A 21,366-nucleotide genomic window follows, 5' to 3' on the forward strand; every position below is an offset into this window, starting at 1 on the left:
TGTATATACAAAAGTATTATGGACACCCCTTCAAATTAGTCGATTCGGCTATTTCAGCCACACCCGTTGCTGACAGGTGTATAAAATCGAGCACACAGCCATGCAATCTCCATAGATTGACATTGGCAGTAGAATGGCCTTACTGAATAGCTCAGTGACTTTCAATTTGGCACCGTCATAGGATGCCACCTTTCCAACATGTCAGTTTGTCAATTGTCTGCCCTGCTAGAGCTGCCCCGGTCAAATGTAAGTGCTGTTATTGTGAAGTGGAAACATCTAGGAGCACCATCGGCTCAGCCGCGAAGTAGTATACCACACAAGCTCACAGACCGCTGACTGCTGAAACTCGTAGCACATAAAAATATAACTGTTCGTCGGGAGCTTCATGAAATGTGTTTCCATGGCCGAGCAGCCACACACAAGCCTCCTAAGATCACCATGCACAATGCCAAGCGTCGGCTGGAGTGGTGTAAAGCTGGCTGCCATTTGACTCTGGTGCAGTGGACACGTGTTCTCTGGAGTGATACTGTAAATCATGCTTCAACATCTGGCAGTCCGACGGATGAATCTGGGTTTGGCGGATGCCAGGAGAACGCTACCTGTCCCAATGCATATTGCCAACTGTAAAGTTTGGTGGAGGAGGAAAAATTGTATTTTTGGGGTGTTTCATGGTTCAGGCTAGGTCCCTTAGTTCCAGTGAAGGGAAGTCTTAATGCTACAGTGTTAAAATGATCGTGTTAGTGACCTTCACCATGTTAATCTGATGCAGATCGTCTCATAAATCAGGAAGTTGTTTACCACTGGTGTTGCCCAATCGATTTTGTTCTTAGCAGCTGTTAGTAGTTAGAGTAGCCGTTACACTGCAAGCATGTGTAATATAGGTCATGTGTGTTTTGGTTGGTCAATCATTTCATTGCTTTCCTTTTGTGTGTTGATGGTGGAGACAGTGTTGGCAAAGAGCTTTTGTTCTTAGCCAAGTTTTAACAGCTATTACAATGCTTTCTTGTGTATTAGGACAGGCACCATGGGTTAGCCAAGTTTGTCACTAGTTACATTGGTGTCCTTTTGTTTTTGTTTGTCCTCCAGGGCTAAACTGGGTCACGGACTTCTCTCAGGCCTGTACTCCAAACCACCAATGAAATCCGAGCTCATTGAACAGGTGATGAGAGAAGAATACAAGGTATTAGACTGGGCATGTCCAGCTCCTTATCTGGGAAAAATGACAAACTGGCAACTTGGGAGATCAGAACGTATTTGCTTTTGTGTTGGCAGATAAGCAGGGCAAAGAGCTGTGGACAAGTACTGTTCTGTACTGTTCTTCTCCATTCATTATTCAGCTGCTAGATTTTCATCTAGTAATGCCAGTGTAGTATAATGAGGAGTCTGCATTCAGGTTAGGACCAGGTTTGGACACACCCAGACAGCTGTGTGGAACTCCGTTGCCTGGGAGAATGGGGAAGGAAGGGAGGGGTGGGGAGGGGAGGGAGGGAGGGGTGGGGAAGGAAGGGAGGGGTGGGGAGGGGAGGGAGGGAGGGGTGGGGAAGGAGGGGTGGGGAGGGGAAGGGGAAGGAAGGGGAGGGGTGGGGAGGGGACTTGTAGAACTATGAATTCTCCTCTGTGGCAATATTTATTGTTGCTCATATTTTGAGTACCTTGTAGTTTTGACATTTAAAGGGGTGTGTTGCATGTCTTCAATAATATAACCCAATATTTTTCCCAAAGGATTTTTGGGTTGTAACTCTTAGCAGTATAACTACTTCCATTAACGTGGACATTGTATTTTCTATTTGTAGTATAAACTGAAGCTAATGTTTTGAGATTTGATCATCTTAGATGCCCCATACATGCTTCAATAACAACCCAGTTGTGTTACAAAGTATTGTCTATTCATGTAGCAAATGTACTGCCATTTTGGCATTTTTCACTGCCTAGATATCTAGCTGCTGCATATCAACATGTCTTGCATGAGCAGTGTGAATTGTTGCTAATCCAATCTGTAAAATACTGCCCTGAATCCTGAAGTATTTAGTATACAGACATACAGGGACTACACTACAGCACCAACTGTTGTGCGATGTAGGATTCATCTAACACTGCCATGTAAAGACCCTCTGGATTTCCTGCAGATTGCATGTTTGTTTTGTGGGTAAAGGATCTTGAGGGTTACTGCCAGTATGCATGTTTGTTTTGTGGGTAAAGGATCTTGAGGGTTACTGCCAGTATGCATGTTTGTTTTGTGGGTAAATATTATTGAGGGTTACTGCCAGTATGCATGTTTGTTTTGTGGGTAAATATTATTGAGGGTTACTGCCAGTATGCATGTTTGTTTTGTGGGTAAAGGATCTTGAGGGTTACTGCCAGTATGCATGTTTGTTTTGTGGGTAAAGGATCTTGAGGGTTACTGCCAGTATGCATGTTTGTTTTGTGGGTAAAGGATCTTGAGGGTTACTGCCAGTATGCTTCATTGTTCCCAGTGCCTCATTATGCACTGTGGCTGTAGGGCTGTCAGTGGGTGTAGGTACAGCACCGATTAGACATTACACGGTTGTCACCGCTCTCATAACCACAGAAATAGACAAGTTGTACTTGGTATCTCATTGCAGCACCAGCCGAAGGGCATCTCTCCCAAGATGTTCAAAGCCATGGTCAGCAAGGGCCACCCCGAGTTCTCCTCCAACAGACAGCAAGACGCACACGAGTTCTTCCTGCACCTCATCAACCTGGTCGAGGTGTGTATGTGTGTATGGCTTCATATCTATAAGTAGTAGTGAGTTAAACTACTCTAAAAGGTATGTAGTGGTGTATACAGTATACCATTGTTGCAGAGGTACAGCAATTGGCAAACAAATTCACTGGTGTTCAACAAAAGGTTTATAACCGTCAATTGGATCAATCGGCACTGGCTTTTCAGTTTGTACAGATTATACAGAGTGTACTGGCTTTTCAGTTTGTGCAGATTATATAGAGTGTACTGGCTTTTCAGTTTGTGCAGATTATACAGAGTGTACTGGCATTTCAGTTAGTACAGAATCTGTACTACAGATTAAACAGAGTGTACTGGCTTTTCAGTTTGTGCAGATTATACAGAGTGTACTGGCTTTTCAGTTTGTACAGAATCTGTACTACAGATTATACAGAGTGTACTGGCTTTTCAGTTTGTACAGATTATACAGAGTGTACTGGCTTTTCAGTTTGTACAGAATCTGTACTACAGATTAAACAGAGTGTACTGGCTTTTCAGTTTGTGCAGATTATACAGAGTGTACTGGCTTTTCAGTTTGTACAGAATCTGTACTACAGATTATACAGAGTGTACTGGCTTTTCAGTTTGTACAGAGTTTATTTGTACATTGTTTTTCAATAATGACAATGGCCAAAGTAAAACTGCTTTCATGAAATGGGGCAAAGCATTTTCCTGACCATGTCGGTACGCCTCTGACTCTTGTCACGCGTGGTCAATCAGGGGTCGTGGGGTAGGAGGGACGGGACGCTGTCCCCTCGGCCGGCAGACACACTTGTGATCTGAAGGGACTTTGTTAACCAGGTTAAATTTAGACCGCCCATATCGGTTACACAGGCCTGGTAATGCTTCCTATTCTGCTTGTTGTCCACACTTATACTCGAAACCTGCCACTTTCTCTGTTCTTGTCCTTGACACAAGAAAACATTTTTACTAGACTTACTATGTATCGTTGATGATTTAGTCATTTGTGGCGATGTTCTGAATAACAGATTTTTTAAAACATGGAGCAGGAAGGTCTTGTTAAGTAAGATGTTAAACAGGAGCTAACAAGCCTACTTCAAGTTAATATAAGTAAAAAATCTCTCAGCTTCAGAATACCTTTTACGATCAGACGTTTCTTCAATGAATGTTAATTGAGTTGTATAATTTGTGGTGATATTCAGCTGTTCTTAACCTGCGTGGAGGAACTGAGTCGGTTGGACAGAGATAGGCGCACCCGAGTGGCGCAGCAGTTTAAGTGCCACGTCCTGACCAGTACGAGGGGTTATTTGTTTGGTCAGGACGTGGCAGGGGGTGTTTGTTTTATGTGGTTTGGGGTTTGTTGGGTTATGTTATTATGTAAGAGGGGTGTTTGTTTAGAGTGTTTCGGGGTTTGTTGGGCTATGTTCTATGTTAGTATATTTCTATGTTTATCTAGTATGTCTAGTTCTATGTTTAGTTAATGGGGTTGACCTTCAATTGGAAGCAGCTGCTCCTAGTTGCTTCTAATTGAAGGTCCTATTTAAGAGAGGTGTTTTTCTGTGGGATTTTGTGGGTAGTTGTCTCCTGTTTAGTGTCTGAGCACCTGACAGGGACTGTTTAGTGTCTGAGCACCTGACAGGACTGTTTAGTGTCTGAGCACCTGACAGGACTGTTTAGTGTCTGAGCACCTGACAGGACTGTTTAGTGTCTGAGCACCTGACAGGACTGTTTAGTGTCTGAGCACCTGACAGGACTGTTTAGTGTCTGAGCACCTGACAGGACTGTTAGTGGCGGTCGTTTGTTTTGTGTACGTGATTTGTTTTCCTTCTTCACATTAAAAAGAAGATGAGTATACACGTTCCCGCTGCGTTTTGGTCTGATCCTTACGACGCCTGTTACATTAAGGCACTGCATCTCAGTTCAAGAGGTGTCATTACAGTCCCTGGTTTGATTCCAGGCTGTATCACAACCGGCCGTGATTGGGAGTCCCGTAGGGCGGCGCACAATTGGCCCAAAATCTGAATAATCAGCTAGAGAGCAAAATTATGTTAATTTAAGGCCTAATGAAGTCAACAAATTACAGGACTAACAGATAGAGATCGATTGACTTAAGAATTAGTTCTTAACTGACTTGTCTAGTTAAATAAAGGTTACATTTAAAAACATGTAAAAATAGGCAGTCTTACAGAGTAGCCTTCCATCAGCATGTTTAGCTCTGGGTCTGCCTGCCAGACAGCCGGCTGAAATACTTCAATGGTGTTGGGAGTAAAATTATAACCTGAGTATTTCTGTAACTTCTTAGAATAGAAAAGCTGCTGATGTGACACCCAATACGAGTCAAATGGTTTAATTCAAGACCCATTACCCATAAGTCCTCATATTAACACAACAAACACATTTTAGTCCCCAGTAAACAGCTGTTTCTGTTTCACTTTGATATGTTTCCCTCTGTCTTTCTTCAGGAGTCGCGTTATAATTGTGTGTATTTGTACAGTAATCTGTACACCAGTATCTCTACTTGCACATCATCATCTGCACATCTATCACTCCAGTGTTAATTTTCTAAATTGTAATTACTTCGCTACTATGGCCTATTTATTGCCTTATCTCCTTACCTCATTTGCACACACACTGTATATAGATTTTTCTACTGTGTTATTGACTGTACGTTTGTTTATCCCATGTGTAACTCTGTGTTGTTTTTGTCGCACTGCTTTGCTTTATCTTGTCCAGGTCGCAGTTGTAAATGAGAACTTGTTCTCAACTGGCCTACCTGGTTAAATAAAGGTGAAATAAATAAAGAAAGAAAGCTTGGCATGGTTCCTCTTGTGATAATCGGGGAATGTATAACTTGATGCATATTGTTACTGTTGAAATGAAAGTCCCAATATTCTCCTGATGTTCTAATGCGATGGAAACAGTTACATTTCCAACCCCTTTTTCACTGGAAATTCAATAGCATAGATGGAGGAATAAAATATCCAGTATATTCTCTCGCTCTCTCTCTCCTTCCCCTCGGTCTCTCTCTCCTTCCTTCCCCTTGCTCTCTCTCTCCTTCCTTCCCCTTGCTCTCTCTCCTTCTTTCCCCTCGCTCTCTCTCTCCTTCCTCACTCTCACTCGCTCTCTCTCTCTTTCCTCGCTCTCTTCTTCCTCGCTCTCTCCTTCCTCGCTCTCTCTCCTTTCTCTCGCTCGCTCTCTCCTTTCTCTCGCTCGCTCTCTCCTTCCTCTGCTCGCTCGCTCTCTCCTTCCTCTCGCTCGCTCGCTCTCTCCTTCCTCTCGCTCGCTCGCTCTCTCCTTCCTCTCGCTCGCTCGCTCTCTCCTTCCTCTCGCTCGCTCGCTCTCTCCTTCCTCTCGCTCGCTCTCTCCTTCCTCTCGCTCGCTCTCTCCTTTCTCTCGCTCGCTCTCTCCTTTCTCTCGCTCGCTCTCTCCTTTCTCTCGCTCGCTCTCTCCTTTCTCTCGCTCGCTCTCTCCTTTCTCTCGCTCGCTCTCTCCTTTCTCTCGCTCGCTCTCTCCTTCCTCTGCTCGCTCGCTCTCTCCTTCCCTCGCTCGCTCGCTCTCTCCTTCCTCTCGCTCGCTCTCTCCTTTCTCTCGCTCGCTCTCTCCTTTCTCTCGCTCGCTCTCTCCTTCCTCTTGCTCGCTCGATCTCTCCTTCCTCTCGCTCGCTCGCTCTCTCCTTCCTCTCGCTCGCTCTCTCCTTTCTCTCGCTCTCTCCTTTCTCGCTCTCCCTCAATTCAATTCAATGGCTCTGTTAACATTGTTAACATTGCCAAAGCAAGTGAAGTAGATAATAAACAAAAGTGAAATAAACAATAAAAATGAACAGTAAACATTACATCTCTATCTCCTTTCTCTCTTTCTCGCTCTTCTTTCTCTCACTCTCTTCTTTCTCTCCCTCTGCTTTCTCTCTTTTCTCTCTCTCTCTCTCTCTCTCTCTCTCTCTCTCTACTCTCTCTCTCTCTCTCTTTCTCTTTCTCTCTTTCTCTTTCTCTCTCTCTCTCTGCTCTCTCTCTCTCTCTCTCTCTCTCTCGCTCTCTCTCTCTCTGCTCTCCTTTCTCTCTCCTTTCTCTCTCCTTTCTCTCTCTTTCTCTCTCTCCTTTCTCTCTCCTTTCTCTCTCCAGAGAAACAGTGCTGGCTCAGAGAACCCCAGCGATGTCTTCCGCTACCTGGTGGAGGAGCGTGTGCAGTGCTGCCAGACGCAGAAGGTGTGCTACAACCAGAAGGTGGACTACCTGATGCAGCTCCCGGCCCCCATAGAGGCTGCCTCCAACAGAGGTAAGGTCCCACCGGCAGCTGGCCCAGCCCCATGAGAACCAGCAGGGCTGCTGGCTCCCCCACGGCCCTCCTCTTCAAATGGCATGGAGGATCGATATCTCAGAATGCCGGGGTGGGTGTTTGTGTGTTTTTAAATGCTTAAGACTGCATAGTATAGATTCTGACACATAACTGATACCTCACTGTTGGGAAACAAAGGCATTTCAAGATGTTCTATGTAAAAATATAATTGTATTTGTCACATGCGCCGAATATAACAGGTGTAGACCTTACCGTGAAATGCTTATTTACAAGCCCTTAAAACCTCTTAACAAGAATTTAAGCTTTCTGCCCATATCAGATATGTCTATGTCCTGTGAATTGTTTTTGTTACTTACAACCTTATGCTAATCACATTAGCCTACGTTAGCTCAAACGTCCCGCGGGGGACCTCTACACCGATCCTGTAGAGGTTTTAACCAACAATGTAGTTCAAGAAATAAGAGTTAAGAAAATATTTACTAAATAAACAAAAGTTTAAAAAAATGTATAAGAAATAACACAATAAAATAACAATAACAAGGCTATATTCTGGGGGTACCGGTACCGAGTCAATGTGTGGGGGTACAGGTTAGAGGTAATTTGTACATGTAGGTAGGGGTGAAGTGACTATGCATAGATAATAACCAGTGAGTAGCAGCAGTGTAAAAACAAGGGGGGTGTCAATGTAAATAGTCCGGGTGGCCATTTGATTAATTGTTCAGCAGTCTTATGGCTTGGGGGTAGAAGCTGTTAAGGAGCCTTTTGGTCCTAGACAACAATCACTAAACCCCAATCACCTGAGTCTGACGACAACAACAGCATTTCAGGAGGGTGTGTTAAATAGCTTTGTGTTTGTGTGACAGAGGAGCTGATAGCGTATGAGGCCAAGCGAAGAGAGGCAGAGGAAAACATGAGAGCCCCTCCAGAGCCTGTGAGGGCCCGGATCCCCTTCACAGCGTGCTTGCAGGCCTTCACAGAGCCAGAGAACGTCCCCGACTTCTGGAGCTCAGCACTGCAGGCCAAGTCAGCTGGAGTCAAGTAAGCAAAGGTCCTGGTCAAAGGCCTTGAAGAAAGGTCAATGCCACAAACTATTGAACATTTCCTCAGTTTCAGCAGTGTGTGGGGATCTTTCTTTCATGCCTTTGATTTTTGTACCCTGCACCTGCAAGTTATTTTGCACTGTAACATGCAGACAATTACATTGATAGAAGCCACAATCTATCTGCAATATTAAAGCTGATATATTGGTACATAGAATGTAAACTAGGGGGACATTTACCATTTAAGTTTTTAATCTTGTACATTTGTGAAAGGTATTTCTTCTTTAATTTATTTTTCTATACTATTCTCCTCTTTCCAGGACTTCCCGTTTCGCCTCCTTCCCAGAGTATCTGGTAGTGCAGATTAAGAAATTCACGTTTGGGGTTGACTGGGTTCCAAAGAAATTAGGTGAGTAAGAGAACTGATGTCTCTCCACAAATGGTTTGTCTTGTCTGCATCTACGATTTTCACTAGTACCAAGAGGATGCTGATTTATGTTCAACTTTTGTGGCTACCCGCATTGTGAAATTGCATTAAGGGATTTTATGTTTTTTTCATTGAAGGAGTAGAATACACTCTCTCCTTGTAGCGTATTATATTAAGTAAGTTCTGTGGATCCCCAGCAGAGGGCGCTGTCACACTGTGTTTCTCTGAGGTCCACTGAGGACACAGACAAGACAGTCTGGAGCCGAACTGAACTGAAGACTGATTTCATTAAGTAAAACAGAACTATTTAGTTTGGATCCAGGCTAGAAGACGATGCACGGCCCTGAGAAAAAACGGTTATCTAAGCTCTTGCTCTACCTGTGTTTTTAAGTACTCCCAAATTAAAATGCAAAGGATTGAGGAAGGTTAACTATTTATAAGCAGGAGGTTACTCTTGCATTGTGCCATTGACAATTGAGACCTGTTTTTCGTCTGGTTTTCATCTTAGTCGTCTGAAGTATTAATCAAGTCTGGTTTCTTTGAGTTTCGTGGCTCTTGATCTTGTGATGTTTCCATGTGTTTAATATGAAGCTGAGTCCCGTGGTGCAGGGCTACCTGTACAGATGGAATATGCCTTTAACACCTACCTATGATACTGATACACTACATCTTGTGTTTGGTACTGTGGCTCTAGTGGTGAACATGAAAGCTATCAGTTTGGTCATGTGTAATCCTCTGGAATCTTCATGCCCAAGTCCTCTCCGGTCTGGTTTTCTCCTCTTCCAGTCCATTCTGTAGTAGAACTCTGTGTTGCATTTATATGGACACACAACCAAAAACGTTTTGCAACAGAACTAAAATGAGCATTGATTATTGGACAAATTCCGGTAGTCCCTCCCTGTTTGTCCATTTGGTGCTTTATGAACACATCCTAGTTGTGTTTGACCTCTGACCTACTGTTGTTCCACAGATCTGTCCATAGACGTACCAGACTTCCTGGACCTGTCTCGACTCCGGGGCACAGGGCTTCAGGCAGGAGAGGAAGAGCTTCCTGACCTCACCCCCCCCATCGTTCTGCCTGAAGACACCAGAGGTAAGGGTCACTTTCAAGTGTGCCGGGTGGAAGCAGGTCTTGACTTTCTGACCAATGGTCTTGGTCCTAAAGGAAAGCTGGTGTTTGGGACAAGCTAAATCTGTCACACGTTGTCATCCGTCTCACCAGCCACTTGGGGTCCTGGGATGCTAACTATCCGTTTTCCCCTCCTCTCTTCCCCTTAAATGTGAGCCTGTTTGTAGTTGATGTGCTCAGTATGCCCGTCTACTCTCTTTGTGATCTTTATCTCCATTCTTCCTTCAGAGTCGGTTGTTTTGTATGGATTTAGCAACAGTGCACTGTTAATAATTTAGAAGGTACCAGGCACATTATGTGCTGTACAGTCCTAAACCCCAAAACACTTGAAATGTGCTCCAGGCAAGCAATAAATATCTCTGTAGTGCTCTGTTGATACAATGGCTGTTTAAGCTGAAAGTCCCTGACATCAGGCTCTAGAATTACTTACAAAAATATCTATATGTTTACACACCTTATTTTATTGATTTCCCACCGTTTTATAAGTCAGAAGACAGCCATCCAGACCTTGCTAGGACCTTGTAAACATCCTCTGTCGAATACATTTGTATTTTCCTCCCTCTGGTGGTCAGCTGCATCATTACCTCCATTTATATCACTTGACTGCAAAGTTACGTCAAATAGGCGGTCATTATAAAAACATCTATCCAGCTTGAACGCTTTACGGCACAGACATGGCAAAGCAATTGCTGAATTTGTCACGAGCAGGCAGATCTAAATACACAACTTTCATAGCTCTAAAATTAAAGACTCTAACCTACACACTTCCTTAAACCTAAAATAACAAAATAAGTAATTTTGTGTGGAAGTCAAACATTTTATTTTACGTCGGAGGCAGACACATTGCGTATGCTCAGAATGACAAAATGGAGTCCTTTACATAGACTCTCTCACCTCACCTTTCTCACCTCACCTTTCTCACCTACAGGACAGCACACTGTTAATTTAGATGTTCACAAATGATTTTGACCATCACTAATGTCATGATATGTTTGGGAAAGTCATAAAGAAGGTGAAATATCTTGGGTAGATGATCCTAAAACAGATTTGAACTATATATGGACATATTGTAAAGAATGAAAAGGCTTATTCATTAACAATGTTTTACATTTGTATATATTTTATTATACTTTTATTGTGTACTAGATCATATGGGTTGAAAAGTTGTTTTCTCAGACATAAATAAACAATTCCAGGTAAAAGCCAAAGGTCATAGCTTTCTAGAGGGAGGACACTATTACATGAATAAAATATTGCCCTCTTGCTAGATTGATGACATAAAACTGTCAGCTCAACTGATTTTAAACTGTGACTCAGGCTTTATTAAAAGTTAAAACTCTTTTATTTCAGCAGACGAGTATAACCAAATGATTGTCTTCCCCCTACCTAAAGTGTTGCTTCGGGTAATGCCCAAGGGGAACCTAGAGGTGTTTTTCAATGGAGTGATTTTTGAAAACTTTCATATGAGATCTCGTCTTATGGACTGTTGCTGAAAACTTAACAAAGCAGTTGGAGATTTGTTTTCTTGAATATCTTATATCCTATCTTTGAGGGAGAGGTCCGACCGTCCTACCTACATAATGCAAATAGTGATTCACAATGTTGTTTATAAGGCTTTTGGGATTTATGTAGCCTTTGTCAGAGCAGCTTCAAAAATCATATATTAAACACCAGCCCATGTTCCTGGACTTGTATCAATAGATATTCATTACATTTCTGTCTCGGGACAACGCCTAAGGACTTCTGATTGATTTTGCAAGTTTCTTTTTTAACCTTGAAATGCATCATTTCCCATCAATTAGCTTTACGGATTTAGCATTGATTTACCATATGGTACATCAGTTTTTAATAGAAAAAAAACTGTACAAATAAGTTTACCGCCTTTGAGCTATAATAGTCAATACTTGTTTTCAGTGGAACAACATTTGTTATTAAAACTGAAGTGTGACCTGAATTGTAAGGATGCTGTTTAGGTCCATGTTAGATCCCCCCCCCCCCCCCCCCCCCCAACAACATATTGAGAGAATTCATCTAATAGGTTTGATGCTGTATAAACACTGTTGGATTTAGCTAGTCAAAAATACATATTTATGTTGTACCTTGAAAATAATCACTTCTTCTTCACTTTACTTTTCAGATGACTCAATGAACTCCTCAGATTGTAAGTATTCCATCATACCCTTATATATATATATACAACTAGGGAACAACTGTTATTCTGAGTTCTGCAGTAATGATGATAGAAGGGAACAACTGTTATTCTGAGTTCTGCAGTAATGATGATAGAAGGGAACAACTGTTATTCTGAGTTCTGCAGTAATGATGATATAAGGGAACAACTGTTATTCTGAGTTCTGCAGTAATGATGATATAAGGGAACAACTGTTATTCTGAGTTCTGCAGTAATGACGATATAAGGGAACAACTGTTATTCTGAGTTCTGCAGTAATGACGATATAAGCCTGACGACGCAAACCCAACAGCTGATGCAACTTCTTCGTAACTTGCCTACTCGCAAAAAATAAAACTTTTTTTGTGGGGCAGGTTGTTTGTTAGGGAGTTTTTGATTCGTAAGCTCTGGCTTTTTGCTTGTCCTCAGCCCCAGATATAGACGAGTCGGCGGCAATGCAGCTGGCGGAGATGGGCTTCCCTCTGGAGGCCTGTCGGAAGGCCGTTTACTACACAGGGAACATGGGCCCTGAAATGGCCTTCAACTGGATCATAGCCCACATGGAGGAGCCTGGTAAGAGCTAGGAGATCATCACACACAGACAGATTGTACCACATGGATGTTAATCTAGCCCGATTTCCCAGCCTCTTCTGGGTATGGTGGGCGTGTGCAGTGCACGCACTGAAACATCACTGAAATGACATGTGTGTCAGAGCAGGAGACAGGCCAGTGTGCCAGAGGGATTGTGCGTGTGTTTGTGTGTGTGTGTGTCAGTTGTCCTTTGTGGCTGAGTTGTCAGAGAATACTTTGTCACCCTGATGCTCTGGCTCCTTCAGGGCTAATATCGTTGTATAATTCTCCATGGGTTACCATAACTACATGCTGTAACTCTATTTGTTGCTTAAACAAACAATATAAATAGGGTGTTTTAATGTCCAATACTAAAGCGCTCAGGTAGTTGTATTCTGCTTAAAAGTAAGATGAATAGGTCACAAGACAAAAGGACACAAGTTTTGGAAACTTGACATAGACAGTTGGAAGAAATGTCCATTTTATTCCTAGCAGGCGCAACGGTAATGAAAGCTGTGGTCATAGTTGTTTACTAACACACTCCTCGAGCTGTTTGACCTATCACAACTCTCACTTCCTTTACTTCCTTGTTTAGCATGGAGAGATATTATTGGACCAGAGATGAACTATCCATTATTAGAAGTAACAAAAGAGACAAAACGCCAACAAGGCCGTCCATTCTCATTCTTGTTCATTACTACTCTGGCAGGTAGTACTGTTGATCATAAAAGCATATTTTAGGATTTGATAAGTTGTTTTAAACCTGTGAGCTCTTAAAGGAGAGTTAAACCTTTGATTTCGGGGGAGAAAACAGGCAGAGATTAAAAATATAATCTAATCTCCATAATAATAATTGACATAATCACCACTGGACGAAAAGGTTTTCCTCCCGCCTCTGGGAAATAATCCTCCTGTGTGCATGAAGAATGCTTATTTACCTAACATTTTGTTTTGAAATGGGCTGAAAAAAAAAAAAATATATATTTATATATAAAAAGCTATCCATGATTTAAATTCCTATTTTCATATTTACTTCCTAATGACACTTTTGTGTGAATAGTTTGTCCCTTCCTCATTACATCACACCAATTCCCAGCAAGCTGTCAAAAGATGACTAAATAGCTCCCTGCAGATTTGTATGATGGGGTAAATGAATATTCCTGCGACTTGTTAGGTTTCCCCACCTAGGTGTGAATGTAGCATTACCACGACAACCTTTCTCACATAAACAACGCCTTATTAGCAATCCTCAAATCGTGAAATGACACTGTTCAAGTAAATAACAAGTTATCCGTTGGTAAACAAGGGGTTACCTTAAGACAGAAAAACACAGAAAAACACAACAAAAACATGTTTTTTCAGGCTTCATTACTTGTGTGTGTGTGTGTAGCTGTGTCCATTTGTTTGTTTTAAGTTCTGCTAATTGACATTCTGTTTTGATGAAATTCGAAATAAAAATGCTTTCCACAGGAGCATGGCAGAGACATATTTGCAAGACACGATGATTTTCCTTCAAAATATTACAAATATTGAGTGTGTTTATGCATGCACAGTACACGTGTGGGAATGTACACGTGTTTGTGGGTTTGTTTAATAACGCTCTATTTAAATGTATGTGGTTGAGAGCACACAGTCAACTTGCACACGTGTGTAATAACTATGTAAATGAATTGGGCCTCAACTGGTTCAAACTAGGGTATAACATGTTTATAGAGAACTGACATCTTGCAAAGACGGTGTTGTATTGTAACTTTTCGAATTGCTTTTTAATATGCATGAGGCATCAGCCAGCCTGATATGCTGCATTATTATGACCTCAGTATTAATGTTCTCCGAGATTTACTGGGGCAGTCGTTTTCTGACTGTAAACTCTCCTCCACCTGTCTTTTTCTGTACCCTGTGTTATTTCTGTTCTAATCATATCAACAGTCCTTTTAACTGATCGACCAGGGTGCTCTTCCTGATTTGGCCTTTGTTTGAATAGGCGATTACTTATTAGGATCAAAGATGATCTGTAGATGGAAGGTCAGCGGAAGGAGGCGAGGTCAGGTGGAACCATTCTAGCCAATGAGAGGTCAGATGAGCCTGTGAACAACATCAACAGACACAACTCTGATATGTAGTCGTTTTTAATAAAAGTCCACTTATACAAGTTTATTCTTAAAACATCCTAACCATTGCGAAACCTATATTCAAAGAAAAATAAGCCTGACGTACCAAATTAGCAATTACCAATTTTTTTACCAAATCCGACACTCATTGACCTCTCTCTCTCTTTCTGTCCTCTTCTCCAGACTTTGCTGAGCCCCTGGCCCTGCCTTCCTTCATGGAGGCAGGCCCCTCCATGGCCAGCCTGGGCCTTGCAGCCACCCCCCTGGACAATCAGCCTCCGGAGGAGAGCATCGCCATCCTCACGTCCATGGGCTTCCCCCGCCACCACACGGTCCAGGCCCTCAAAGCCACGGTCAGTGGCTCTCTTTCTTCTCCTGCTGCTCACACACTCACTCTGGTGAAAACCACACAAACATATTGTCCTGGCCCAGGACGTGGTCCAGGATGCATTCAGTAGGCAGTAGGGCTTCGGTCGTTTTTAATGAAGCTTGTTCAAATGTGAGTTGGCATAATGTAGAGGTGTATGTATTGTATTCAGGAGAATGGACAATAAACAGTATCAAAATATGGAAAGAATGGAAAGGGAGAGCTTTATCATGTTTTAGGTAGTTTCATTTCCCAAACACTGTTTAACCAATATATTATATTTCTCTGTCTGATCTTGGACTTGCTATTTCTATTTTAGACACATCATGGGCAGAAATAGTGCCATTGATATGCTGTAGGAATGATGGGGAGTTGCTTTCTATAGTACCGAACCGTGCTGGAGTCAGGAGAACCTGAGAATCCTATAGTACCGAACCGTCCTGGAGTCAGGAGAACCTGAGAATCCTATAGTACCGAACCGTGCTGGAGTCAGGAGAACCTGAGAATCCTATAGTACCGAACCGTCCTGGAGTCAGGAGAACCTGAGAATCCTATAGTACCGAACCGTGCTGGAGTCAGGAGAACCTGAGAATCCTATAGTACCGAACCGTCCTGGAGTCAGGAGAACCTGAGAATCCTATAGTACCGAACCGTCCTGGAGTCAGGAGAACCTGAGAATCCTATAGTACCGAACCGTCCTGGAGTCAGGAGAACCTGAGAATCCTATAGTACCGAACCGTCCTGGAGTCAGGAGAACCTGAGAATCCTATAGTACCGAACCGTCCTGGAGTCAGGAGAACCTGAGAATCCTATAGTACCGAACCGTGCTGGAGTCAGGAGAACCTGAGAATCCTATAGTACCGAACCGTCCTGGAGTCAGGAGAACCTGAGAATCCTATAGTACCGAACCGTCCTGGAGTCAGGAGAACCTGAGAATCCTATAGTACCGAACCGTGCTGGAGTCAGGAGAACCTGAGAATCCTATAGTACCGAACCGTGCTGGAGTCAGGAGAACCTGAGAATCCTATAGTACCGAACCGTCCTGGAGTCAGGAGAACCTGAGAATCCTATAGTACCGAACCGTCCTGGAGTCAGGAGAACCTGAGAATCCTATAGTACCGAACCGTGCTGGAGTCAGGAGAACCTGAGAATCCTATAGTACCGAACCGTCCTGGAGTCAGGAGAACCTGAGAATCCTATAGTACCGAACCGTGCTGGAGTCAGGAGAACCTGAGAATCCTATAGTACCGAACCGTCCTGGAGTCAGGAGAACCTGAGAATCCTATAGTACCGAACCGTCCTGGAGTCAGGAGAACCTGAGAATCCTATAGTACCGAACCGTGCTGGAGTCAGGAGAACCTGAGAATCCTATAGTACCGAACCGTGCTGGAGTCAGGAGAACCTGAGAATCCTATAGTACCGAACCGTGCTGGAGTCAGGAGAACCTGAGAATCCTATAGTACCGAACCGTGCTGGAGTCAGGAGAACCTGAGAATCCTATAGTACCGAACCGTCCTGGAGTCAGGAGAACCTGAGAATCCTATAGTACCGAACCGTGCTGGAGTCAGGAGAACCTGAGAATCCTATAGTACCGAACCGTCCTGGAGTCAGGAGAACCTGAGAATCCTATAGTACCGAACCGTCCTGGAGTCAGGAGAACCTGAGAACCCTGCTCCCTGTGCTATAAACAACATGACTGGCCAGCTTGTTGGCTGATATTTAGCCATTTTAATAACCCCTTCATGTCCTTGGTGGCTCTGAGATCCCTGTTCTACATTCTGTTTACAAATAGAGCAATGAGTCTAGCTATGCACTTTCCTCTTTTCAGTTCTATGAGTCAGATTGGTGCATGTCATACGTGCAACTATAGCACAGTCATTTTGATGTGTTTGCTTGTGTGTTCCTCAAATGTACCTTTTTCATTTAAGCCAGGAAATAACAAATGTATTCAATTACGTTATGAGTTGTATATCACCACGATATATACCAGTAGAATTACATTATAGTGGTTCTGTTTCTTTTTGTCACCTGCCCTGTCAGCATAAAACAGACTCTCTACCAAAACAAACCCCCTGATTTCCTTGTTTACCGTCCCTAACACCCCTAAACCCCTTGCCTTCCAGACTTTTCTCATAAAAAAATCCAAGGGTCCTTGTGAGTGGAGTAGGGCTGTGAAACAGCAGAGGGTCTTCTAATAATATCGTATCATAATATCCGAGTGAGCAGGCAGGAAGTGTTCGACCTCACTGACCTGTCTGTCTGCCTGTCTGGGCATGGCCAGTAAAAGCAGGCAGCATCAGATCACCCCCCCCCCCCCCCCCCCCCCCCGTGGCGTCTCTGTGGTGAATGAATCACGCCTCTATTTTGAATTAAAGGCTGAGGCTAATTGAGGGAATTGACCATACATGGAGAATGAGAGTGGTGTTGGATTATTTATTTTGATGTCACCAATCTTGTTACATTTTGGTTTTGTAACTGTCAATCCTGTTACATACTGGTGAAGCATGCCTGTCAATCCTGTTACATACTGGTGAAGCATGCCAGTCAAACCTGTTACATACTGGTGAAGCATGCCAGTCAATCCTGTTACATACTGGTGAAGCATGCCAGTCAATCCTGTTACATACTGGTGAAGCATGCCAGTCAATCCTGTTACATACTGGTGAAGCATGCCAGTCAATCCTGTTACATACTGGTGAAGCATGCCAGTCAATCCTGTTACATACTGGTGAAGCATGCCAGTCAACCCTGTTACATACTGGTGAAGCATGCCAGTCAATCCTGTTACATACTGGTGAAGCATGCCTGTCACAATTGTCCATCTTCTGAGAGTTTGAGAGAAGATTGAGGGGAGACAGGAAAACATATTCTACTGTATGTCCATAACACAAGGCCACTGATTATCAGATACATTAATGAAAATGGTAATTACATGACAGTTTAGCATACACTCTTAGAAAAAAAGGTGCTATCTAGAACCTAAAATGGTTCTTCGGCTGTCCCCATAGGAGAACCCTTTGAATAACCCTGTTTGGTTACAGGTAGAACCCTTTTGATTCCAGGTAGAACCCTTTTGAGTTCCATGTAGAACCCTTTACACAGAGGGTTCTACATGGAACCCAAAAGAGTTCTACCTGGAACCAAAAAGGGTTCTCCTATGGGGCTAGTCGAAGAACACTTTTGGAAACCTTTTTTTTTCTACCAATTATGAACTTTTTATTTTATTTGAAACAAGCAAGTTGGTTGTCATTTGTGTTGAATTGTTTACCAATACCAGTAAGTACTACTTATTACCAGTAAACACCAGCTGAAATACGTCTGTGAAATAACATTTGTTGTTTCAGAACAACAACTTGGAGAGGGCTCTGGACTGGATCTTCACCCACCCGGAGGAGGAGGAGGAGGAGGCCAGCGACGACCTTTTGGACATGTCTGACATCATGGAGCCCAACGACAACACCTTCTCCAACGCAAACACGAACAGCCACTCCACGCTGTCCCCAGACCAGGATGCCTCGGGCCCCCGGATCAAAGACGGACCCGGACGTGAGTGACTCTGCATGACCTCTGACCCCATACACTGATCTAAGATCAGCCCCACCCTCCCCAGTCCTGTCCATAACCATTATGAGCACAATGACAGAAGGAGAAGAGTTCCACACATAGAGATGTGTCACATGGAGCTGCTTTGAATACAAAGTCAATGTTCTCTCACTGCTTGCTGAACAAAATCAATTGTGAAGGGCTACTCTTTCGCTTCCATTCTAACACCATTCTGTAAAAGGAAGGTAAGCGCACTGTTCTTTCATCACATTTTGGGTTTACGATTTTAATTCAATTGAACATGTAAATTCATAGCATGTTTGAGGAGACTCATGCTATGCAGGGTCTCAGCATTTTTTATTTTGAGCTCACAAATAGAAATCATGGACCACAGTCTCTCCAACTACCATCTGCATGCTTTCAAGGTAAGAAAGACATCCCATAACACTAGAGATAAAATCAGATGAGGATTAAAGACATCCCATAACACTAGAGATAAAATCAGATGAGGATTAAAGACATCCCAGAACTCTAGAGATAAAATCAGATGAGGATTAAAGACATCCCAGAACTCTAGAGATAAAATCAGATGAGGATTAAAGACATCCCAGAACTCTAGAGATAAAATCAGATGAGGATTAAAGACATCCCAGAACACTAGAGATAAAATCAGATGAGGATTAAAGACATCCCAGAACACTAGAGATAAAATCAGATGAGGATTAAAGACATCCCAGAACTCTAGAGATAAAATCAGATGAGGATTAAAGACATCCCAGAACACTAGAGATAGGATCAGATGAGGATTAAACACATCCGAGAACACTAGAGATGGGATCAGATAGTTGCTGAAAATGATAGTTGTTTTATGAGTCAGTTTTACAAGCTACTCCTTATGGCTTTACTGTAGGCAAAATGCATCTGTTCTGTTGACAAGGGAGTTGTAGTTGATTGGTTTGACTTCCTGTTTTACAGGTTACGAGCTTTTTGCTTTCATCAGCCACATGGGAGCGTCCACGATGTCTGGTCGTTATGTATGTCATATCAAAAAGGAAGGAAGGTAAGTCCGTCACAGTTTACATTCTCTCCGTTGATCTCTGCTAGATGATTAAACCACAATCTCTTTCACAATGAAGGATTTCAAATGAATGATTTAAACAGACTTCTCCGAACTAGTCGTTTGGGACCACCAGTCGTTGCAATGCACATCATATTTGATCTATTCCAACACTAGCACTCCTGATTTTAACTAATCAAGGGCATGATCATTAGTTGACGAGTTGAATCACATTTGCTATATTTGTAGTCAATCAAGTATTATCTTTGATCGACCAGTGATCCTCACAGACCAGATTGGGAAACGCTGTCCTAAGAGACTGATTAGATCATGTTTTAATCAGTAATCTACAATATGGCATGTAGAAATCAAGACGAAACTAAACGTATAAGATGAGGTTTTAAAACAATGTGTTACCTATGCTATATTCTCCCCCCTACGTCAGATGGGTGATCTTCAATGACCATAAAGTGTGTTTGTCAGAAAGGCCTCCAAAAGACTTGGGCTACATCTACTTTTACCGTCGGCTGTCTAGCTGCTAGACCTAGCCCCCCTCCCCCCTTTACCGTCAGCTGTCTAGCTGCTAGACCTAGCCCCCCCTCCCCCCTTTACCGTCAGCTGTCTAGCTGCTAGACCTAGCCCCCCCTCCCCCCTTTACCGTCAGCTGTCTAGCTGCTAGACCTAGCCCCCCCTCCCCCCTTTACCGTCGGCTGTCTAGCTGCTAGACCTAGCCCCCCCTCCCCCCTTTACCGTCAGCTGTCGAGCTGCTAGACCTATCCCCCCCTCCCCCCTTTACCGTCAGCTGTCGAGCTGCTAGACCTATCCCCCCCCTCCCCCCTTTACTGTCAGCTGTCTAGCTGCTAGACCTAGCCCCCCCGCCCCCTTTACTGTCAGCTGTCTAGCTGCTAGACCTAGCCCCCCCTCCCCCCTTTACCGTCAGCTGTCTAGCTGCTAGACCTAGCCCCCCTCCCCCCTTTACCGTCAGCTGTCTAGCTGCTAGACCTAGCCCCCCCTCCCCCCTTTACCGTCAGCTGTCTAGCTGCTAGACCTAGCCCCCCCTCCCCCCTTTACCGTCAGCTGTCTAGCTGCTAGACCTAGCCCCCCCTCCCCCCTTTACCGTCAGCTGTCAAGCTGCTAGACCTAGCCCCCCCTCCCCCCTTTACCGTCAGCTGTCTAGCTGCTAGACCTAGCCCCCCCTCCCCCCTTTACCGTCAGCTGTCTAGCTGCTAGACCTAGCCCCCCCTCCCCCCTTTACCGTCGGCTGTCTAGCTGCTAGAACCCCCTCCACTCCACCCTCCAACCTTAGAGAACCACAGCCTGGAAAACAGAGGACAACCATGACATCAGTGGAAACCATGGAAACACTTACGCCTCAGACCAGCCATGAAACGAGAGGACCCACTCAACTCATCCAAGTCACTCAAGAGCAACAGGAAAATGCTTCCATACTTCAAGTGCGGTCAAAAAAAGGCAAAGCAATGTGTTTTTTGTTGTTGTATGTCACTGTGAAAATCGTGTGCTTTTGTGTATTGGAACGTGTTATTTTGTCTACGTTGTCGGTACAGAGGGATGTGTGCAATTTTTGTTATTGGAGTGCTTTACACCTATAGTATTATCCTATCAGATCCTATTCATTTTCTATGCCTTCAGCTACTGTGACAGTATTTTTATTAATAAAGTGCTACATTTTATAAACGTGGAGCATGGTCCTGAAGTGGTCACGCATCACTGCCAGGAACTAAAACTCTAAAGCGAAACTCGATTAAAAAAAAATCTCAATGCTGCTAGGAGCTTTGCATGTACAGATGTAGGATCTTAATTTGACCACAGCAGGAAAATAATCCTGTAGCCACAGGAAATGTGAATTATTGTGGGGATTATAATTAATGGACATTTCTGTAGGGGTTGATACATTTTTAGTTAGGACAAATCATATGATGAAAAACGCATCATAC

At 43.5% G+C, this 21,366-nt stretch overlaps 1 protein-coding gene across 3 annotated transcripts in view; it reads left to right on the forward strand.

Moving 5' to 3' along the window:
- usp13 (ubiquitin specific peptidase 13) overlaps positions 1-20,140 on the forward strand; it is a 38,295-nt gene extending 18,155 nt beyond the window's left edge. For 2 of the 3 annotated variants that reach the window (XM_045697392.2, XM_014149765.3), the window contains exons 10-21: positions 1,087-1,180; positions 2,604-2,729; positions 6,823-6,976; positions 7,861-8,035; positions 8,358-8,446; positions 9,435-9,557; positions 11,731-11,754; positions 12,193-12,336; positions 14,628-14,797; positions 18,156-18,357; positions 19,330-19,414; positions 19,857-20,139. In XM_045697392.2, the coding sequence (XP_045553348.1) occupies positions 1,087-1,180; positions 2,604-2,729; positions 6,823-6,976; positions 7,861-8,035; positions 8,358-8,446; positions 9,435-9,557; positions 11,731-11,754; positions 12,193-12,336; positions 14,628-14,797; positions 18,156-18,357; positions 19,330-19,414; positions 19,857-19,953 (1,483 nt within the window). In that variant the 3' untranslated portion in view covers positions 19,954-20,139. Of the gene's footprint in view, positions 1-1,086; positions 1,181-2,603; positions 2,730-6,822; positions 6,977-7,860; positions 8,036-8,357; positions 8,447-9,434; positions 9,558-11,730; positions 11,755-12,192; positions 12,337-14,627; positions 14,798-18,155; positions 18,358-19,329; positions 19,415-19,856 lie in introns of all 3 variants that reach the window. The other variant, XM_014149766.3, reaches the window with a different exon arrangement.
- Positions 20,141-21,366: the final 1,226 nt, after the last annotated feature.

Source organism: Salmo salar, chromosome 16, assembly GCF_965601325.2.
Source record: "Salmo salar chromosome 16, fSalSal1, whole genome shotgun sequence".
Classification (NCBI taxonomy): domain Eukaryota; kingdom Metazoa; phylum Chordata; class Actinopteri; order Salmoniformes; family Salmonidae; genus Salmo; species Salmo salar.